Source organism: Denticeps clupeoides, chromosome 4, assembly GCF_900700375.1.
Source record: "Denticeps clupeoides chromosome 4, fDenClu1.1, whole genome shotgun sequence".
NCBI lineage: Eukaryota > Metazoa > Chordata > Actinopteri > Clupeiformes > Denticipitidae > Denticeps > Denticeps clupeoides.
The window spans coordinates 19,871,617-19,878,592 of record NC_041710.1 but is presented as its reverse complement, the minus strand read 5'-3'; the positions used below and the strand labels follow the sequence as shown (position 1 = coordinate 19,878,592).

The 6,976-nt window shown below is 36.5% G+C and overlaps 1 protein-coding gene across 4 annotated transcripts; it reads left to right on the top strand.

Moving 5' to 3' along the window:
• Positions 1–1,227: 1,227 nt before the first annotated feature.
• On the top strand, positions 1,228–6,414 carry scpp5 (secretory calcium-binding phosphoprotein 5). 4 transcript variants are annotated; one of them, XM_028977882.1, is made up of 19 exons: positions 1,228–1,285; positions 1,365–1,443; positions 1,558–1,617; positions 1,888–1,941; positions 2,099–2,155; positions 2,403–2,426; positions 2,837–2,890; positions 3,446–3,502; positions 3,742–3,765; positions 3,849–3,887; positions 3,981–4,022; positions 4,138–4,203; positions 5,016–5,072; positions 5,300–5,323; positions 5,407–5,445; positions 5,551–5,592; positions 5,686–5,769; positions 5,941–5,971; positions 6,048–6,414. In XM_028977882.1, the coding sequence occupies exons 1-18, from the start codon at positions 1,266–1,268 to the stop codon at positions 5,950–5,952; spliced, it is 834 nt and encodes a 277-aa protein (XP_028833715.1). In that variant the 5' UTR covers positions 1,228–1,265; the 3' UTR covers positions 5,953–5,971; positions 6,048–6,414. The 4 variants fall into 4 exon arrangements, with proteins under 4 accessions (XP_028833715.1, XP_028833716.1, XP_028833717.1 ...); XM_028977883.1 differs by having other exon boundaries at positions 2,834–2,890; positions 4,144–4,203; XM_028977884.1 differs by having other exon boundaries at positions 2,834–2,890; positions 5,686–5,751.
• The last annotated feature ends 562 nt before the right edge of the window (positions 6,415–6,976 follow it).

Here is a 6,976-nt window from a genome sequence, read left to right as displayed (position 1 = left end):
TCATTGTCACTCTGACATATTTAATTAAATTTCAACCCACTTTATTACATAGTTTGTGAGCACAACATTAACTAGCAAATTGCTGTCTGGATGACACAGCTGGAATATGGATGAGGAAACTAGATGCTAAATCTAAAGTGTCTCATTAGGTTTTAAAGTCTTTATTGCAACCAAAGCAATGAATTAATAGAAAGAACAAAATCACATTAAAGGGCAAACTACTATGCAAACTTGTCTCAGAATTTTTAATATGGTTTTATATAAGTTGAGAATCTCATTGAGGTTCCAGTGCTGATGGCCAGTGAACAGGAACAAATGAAGAAACACATTGAGAGAGCGAAAAAGTTGACTCTAGACTACATTTCACATTTGATTTTTAGCCACCTTCTGTGAGCACAAACTACACACAATAGGCCTGCACACATAGAAACAGGTATACACGCTTAGGGAAATCAGGGCGACAACAATCACAACACAAAACTCTGGTCCAGAACGCCCCTCTGGAGTCAGGCCTTGACAATATTATATAAATACATATAAACAGATATATGATACAGATACATGTAATTAGACATGCTATGTATCTGTAGCATCTGTTTATTATGTAATTTCCAAATCCATTGTCCTGGCATACTTCAACCTGTGTTCTTCGGCTGGTATGGCCATAACCCGTGATGGATTAAAGAGGACACATTTTACTGTATGCACTGTCTGCCGTGCTGCTGTGTATCACAATCACTTCACTTTGACTTTGCATGATGGCGTATAAAATTGGAGGCCCCAGAGGAGATCGACAGTCCACAGGAAAGGAAACGCAGTTCTTCTTCATGTGTAAAGCACAAACTACTGCTTCACCATGCTATCATTTACCCTGATTACAAGTCTTCACAAGAAATCTACTTTTCACTCAATGTGTGTGTCAGCTCATTTATTATGCTTTCTAGGTTTAAAAATTTAATATGCAGTTTTAGCATAAAACCTGCTGATGCCTGCATTCTTTTTCAGGGCGACCGCGTGCGCCCTGCTATTATGACATGACTGTGTCTGATATCTATCCTGTTGTGATCTGTGTCATAATGCATGACTTGGCTTAACCACACCTAACCAGGGGTCATCGGCGTAATAAGGGCTCTCTGCTCCTGGGTAATGAATTGTCTGGCACCTCCACACCCACATCGAGTTTAAAAGGAGGTCCTTTCTAGCACAACCTCATGGACTGACCTGCGCCACGAACACTTCAGCAGATCACTAAAATTCTGCAGCACATGACAGCACAAGGAACAAGGTGACTACTCTTTTACAAGCTGATGTCTGAAAACTATTGTGTTTGCATAGTTTGCTGCAATTATTTTTTAATTTTATAGGAAGTGGCTGCACTTTCACCAAAAAATGAAGACCGCACTGCTCAGTCTTTGTCTGGTCAGCACAATATCTGCTGCACCAGTAAGTCTTGCAAGTCCTTTTAATATGGTTTCTTTAAATATATGTGTTGGGTGGATTTTACAGTCACAGCAATTAAAAAAAAAAAGAAAAATTAAATTTTTTTTTTTTTTGCAGTTGTCTGTCTTTAATTACCTGCCGCACTATGGCCCGGGGCCGTCGGGTCCATCCACACAGGTGGGTCTCAGGGATATGCTTCAGCAAGTCTGTAAGTAAGCGAGTGATGTGGAAGATTGACTAATTACTGAATTCATGAGTTCACCCACACAGGGGAACAAGGGTTTATATCGATCCACCCTGTCCCACCCACAGATAGACTTCAACCTTCCTGTTAGCATGGAAGTTGCATGTGCCATTTCTTGCAAAATCCATATGGTCCATGAAACAAAAGTGCAGAAATAGATGATTTGCAAGTCCCTGAGTAATAAAGCTCATTGTCTTGCGTAGGTTTATTCCCCTGGATCATCTGGCAACACAGTTGGTGGCAAACCGGCCAGATCAGTGAGTAGAGCTATGAGATAATTTAGTCAGCTAGTCTGCGGCAAGATTCTCTTATATGTTGAGAATTCGGTTGTTCCAAGCTTTTAAGGTAGTTTCATTGCATTCCACACCAAATCCACAACAATCTATTGTCTTTTTTAAATTTTCTTTTTTTCAGAACGGTTTTATGAAGTATTCTCTCCCCAAAGCTCCAGGACAGAGCAGTGTGGAAATGGTGTGTATATCTGCAGTATTTTGAACCAACAGTGACAAAACAAAGGATCTCTTAACGTCTATTTACAGAGACCATTTAGTCTCTTAACACCAAGTATACTGTTGAGTCCAGACAGAATAATTACTGAATCATTGTTTCTGGTTTTAGCAGTGCTTCAGGAAATTGGGGAAATTGAGTACAGTGCAGCTCTGGTTATGTTTCATTTTATATCTCAAACTTTCTGTCTGTTTTTTATTCTTGTTTTTAGTACATCCCAATTGATACCAACCAGGTAAACTTCCAGTTATTTCATTCAACATAAATGTAAGTGATTTTGTTTGCTCTAAGACCTTTTGAGATATTTAACTAATTTGATTTGCTTGGAAAATGTGGTTGATTATACACAACTAAAGTATCCTTGCATTTAAAATAAGTAATCTGTATGAATTACAGCCATTACCATTTGGGTTTCAGACACTGATAAGGTTCCTCACCCCCCAATAAGATCATCCCAATAAGCTTAACAAATATATACTTTACAAACAGTTCCTTAGTCCAATTTTCTATATTTATATTTATTCTATTAACAATTGTATAGATAGCTTTTACCTACTTATGAAATATGAGTTCGAACACATTAATCATTCATTCTTTTATATAAAAAATTTGTGTGTAATGCAATTTTTGTCCTTTCCATAGAAGCAGATGCCCACATTCCATGCTCAGGCTCCACAGGCTGAGCAAAAAGAGCTGCAGGTACAGGCCAGTCAGAAGGCAAAGCCTGCAAATTACTAGCAGTTCAGTATGGGACATCTGCAAATTATTAACAATGTACAAGATTTACAAATATATATATAATACATTACAAATGTAAGTGCAGTTGCACTTATTCACAAACCGATTAACCTGCATTTACAAACCGCCATATATATTTGTGAATACTCTTACATTTATTTGTGGATTTTTGAAACTTCCCTGATGGCGCTCGAGTCACAAATGTGTTTTTTCAAGAGGTAGCCAATCAAAATGCGTTTCATAAAATAAATCTGCACAAAAGTCATAAATATAATGCATCCAGTTTGTTGTTGTGATAGTAACTGTGTTTTTGGTGAATTTAAATGAAAGTTTCCTTGCAAATCAGTCAGATCAGTTTGTAGAGCTATAAGCTAATTTAGTCAACTAGTTTGCAGTAAGATTTTCTTGTATGTTTAGAACTCAGTTGTTCCAAGCTTTTAGGGTAGATTCATAGCATTCCAAAGTAAAAACTAATATCTTTTTTATATATTTTTTTCATTGTTGCTTTTTTTTCAGAAAGGTTTTATGAAATATTCTCTCCCCAAGGCTCCAGGACAGAGCAGTGTGGAAATGGTGTGTATATCTGCAGTATTTTGAACCAACAGTGACAAGGATTTTCACAAAAACATAGGATGGCTTAACTTCTATTTACAAAGCCCATTCAGTACAGTTGAGTGCAGACAGAAAAATGATTGAATAATTAACATTGCTTTTTAACAAGAAATTATGGCAACTACCGGGTACAGTGCAGCTCTGGTTATGCTTCATTTTATGTCTCAAACTTTCTGCTTGTTTTTAATTTTTGTTTATAGTACATCCCAATTGATATCGACCAGGTAAATGTCCCTTCCAGTTATTTCATTCAATGTTTAATGAATGGCATATCTTGGTTTTATAAAAAAATAATAATTCCCTCCAGATGATGCCAAATTTCCCGCATTTGCCTCCCAACACAAATGTGAGCATTTTTGTTAGCACTATGACCTTTTGTATATACTTTGATAATTTGATTTGCTTGTATGAATTCCTGTCCTGTCATTTGCATTTCCAGCTACTGAACATTCCTCAGCCCCCACACCAGCAACCCCCTCAGGTAAAATCATCTCAATAAACTAAACAAATATATATATACTTAGCAAACAGTTTAGAAACAGTTTCATATAAAAAATGCACTACATGTATTTAATGCAATTTTGTCCTTTCCATAGAAACAGATGCCTACATTCCAAGCTCAGGCTCCACCGGCCCAGGATCCTTTGAGACAAGAGCTGCAGGTACAGGCCAGTCAGAAGGCAAAGCCTGAAAATTACTAGCAATTCAGTCTGGGAGATCTGCAAATTACTAACCATGTACAATGGAGATAGTTTAAATTCAAAATTCACAAATAGATAATATACCATTCACAAATATATTTTTTGATTCAGCAACAAATGTAACAAGATTTACAAATATAATTTATGACTTACACATAAATGTAACACCACTAAAAAATGCATTTCTTCACTCAAAAAAGAAAAAAAATTACGTGATTCACAAACGTCAGTGCAGTTGCATTTATTCACAAACCGATTAACCTGCAATTACGAACCACCATATATATTTGTGAATACTCTTACATTTATTTGTGGATTTTTGAAACTTCCCTGATGACGCTCGAGTCACAAATATGTTTTTTTCAAAAGGAAGCCAATCAAATATCTCCAAGGTTTACAGCTTTTCACATCAACTGATGTTCAAGAGTTTTATTAAATGGTGACAACATTGCGCTACTTCCGTGCATTGTCTTGGTCTCTAGGAAGGAATTACGAAAATAGAGTTTCATAAAATAAATCTGGATAAAAGTCATAAATATAATGCATCCAGTTTGTTGTTAAAGTAACTGTGTTTCTGCTGAATTTAAACGAAAGTTTCACTGCTCGCTCATCACCTCTGTTAACACAGTTGGCCACAATCAGCCAGATCAGTGAGTAGAGCTATGAGATAATTTAGTCAACTAGTTGAACTCAATTGTTCCAATGTTTTAGGGTAGTTTCATAGCATTCCACAATAAATTCTAATATCTTTTTTATATATTTTTTTTTTTCAGAAAGGTTTTATGAAATATTCTCTCCCCAAGGCTCCAGGACAGAGCAGTGTGGAAATGGTGTGTATATCTGCAGTATTTAGAACGAACAGTGACAAGGATTTTCACAAAACAAAGAATAGCTTAACTTCTATTTACAAAGCCCATTCAGTCCAGTTGAGTGCAGACAGAAAAATGATTGAATCATTAACATTGCTTTAAGACATTATGACATCTACCAGATACAGTCCAGCTCTGCTTCATTTTATGTCTCAAACTTTCTGCTTGTTTTTAATTTTTGTTTATAGTACATCCCAATTGATATCGACCAGGTAAACATCCCTTCCAGTTATTTCATTCAATGTTTAATGAATGGCATATCTTGGTTTTAAAAAAATATAATAATTCTCTCCAGATGATGCCAAATTTCCCACATTTACCTCCCAACACAAACGTGAGAATTTTTGCTTGCACTATGACCTTTTGTTGATATTTTGCTAATTTAATGTGCTTGGATAAATTCTATATGAATTCCTGTCATTGTCATTTGGGTTTCCAGCCACTGAACATTCCTCAACCCCCACACCAGCAACCCCCTCAGGTAAAATCATCTCAATAAGATAAACAAATATATAACAGTTTCATATAAAAAATGCTTTATATGTATGTAATGCAATTTTTGTCCATTCCATAGCAACAGATACCTACATTCCAAGCTCAGGCTCCACAGGCCCAGGAACCTTTGCAACAAGAGCAGCAGGTAAAGGCCAGTCAGAAGGTAAAGCCTGCAAATTACTAGCAGTTCAGTCTATGTACATATAACAGGTGAATTATTGGAGTTGTGGTGTGCCAAAAGGACAGACTGATATTTTCCTCATAAGAAACTTGTTTTTGCTTTTGGTGCGATATTCCACTAACAGAGAGCGTTTTGTGTCTATCCTTCATGCAGATGCAGCTGTAATGAGGAATAGCCAGATTATGTAAGTAACCATGATGTAAATGTGTGATTACCTTCCTCAGTGATTTTGTGCAGTGATTTTAGTTTGTGTTTTTCAGGACCGGCGTGCCACTCACTTACCTGCAGGAATATTTCCTGTATGTTCTGGACCAGCCACTGATTTTAAATGTTCTGTAAGCATCTAGTTTTTCACATTAGAAATGTGATTAGCACCTAAACAATGAACTGCATCACAAAAGCAAGTGGAAGTTTTTGGATAGTTCTGACCACATTGGTAAAATAATTTTTTTCCACAAATATGACTTGCTTGTTTAAATTACAGTATAATTTACGGATGACAAAAAGCAAAAAAGCATGCATTCCATGTGATTGCAGCGTTCCATGTTTTGTGTTATGTTAGTGAAGTAGTGTAGATGTGTATTGTAATGTTGAAATTAACTTAATAAAGCAACAAAGGCAACTATAGTCTCAAGTCTCTATTTTTTGTGGTCTTGATCTTGACTCCGTCTCGACTATATTTAGTAGCAGTCTCGAAAGGATTAGAAAAAAAAGAGAAAACAGCACATCCTCACAGAACAGTATCATTATTTATTATTATTATTTATTATTTTTATCCTCAATTCAAATGCAACCTGTCAGATACATTTGTTTTAAAAACGTTACATTCTCAACGGACACTGTCTTTGTATCACAGTCCACACACATAATACATTGCATCATAGCAAAACCGGCAAAGAAATGTGTGGAAATGTCCAGTGAGTCAGTTTTGACATGAGCATATATACACTGTTCAAAAACAAATAACATGGCATTGGTGGATAAAGTGGGACATGATGTCCCAGATGTGCTCAATTGGATTCAGGTCTGAAAAAGCGAGCCAGTCCAATGCCTTCGACTTGCAGGAACTGCCGACACACTCCAGCCACATGAGGTCTAACATTGTTTTGCATTAGGTGGAACCCAGGGCCGACCACACCTGTGAAGTGCCAATTTTGGTGTTCTCGGGCAAATGGCAAACGTGCTGCAT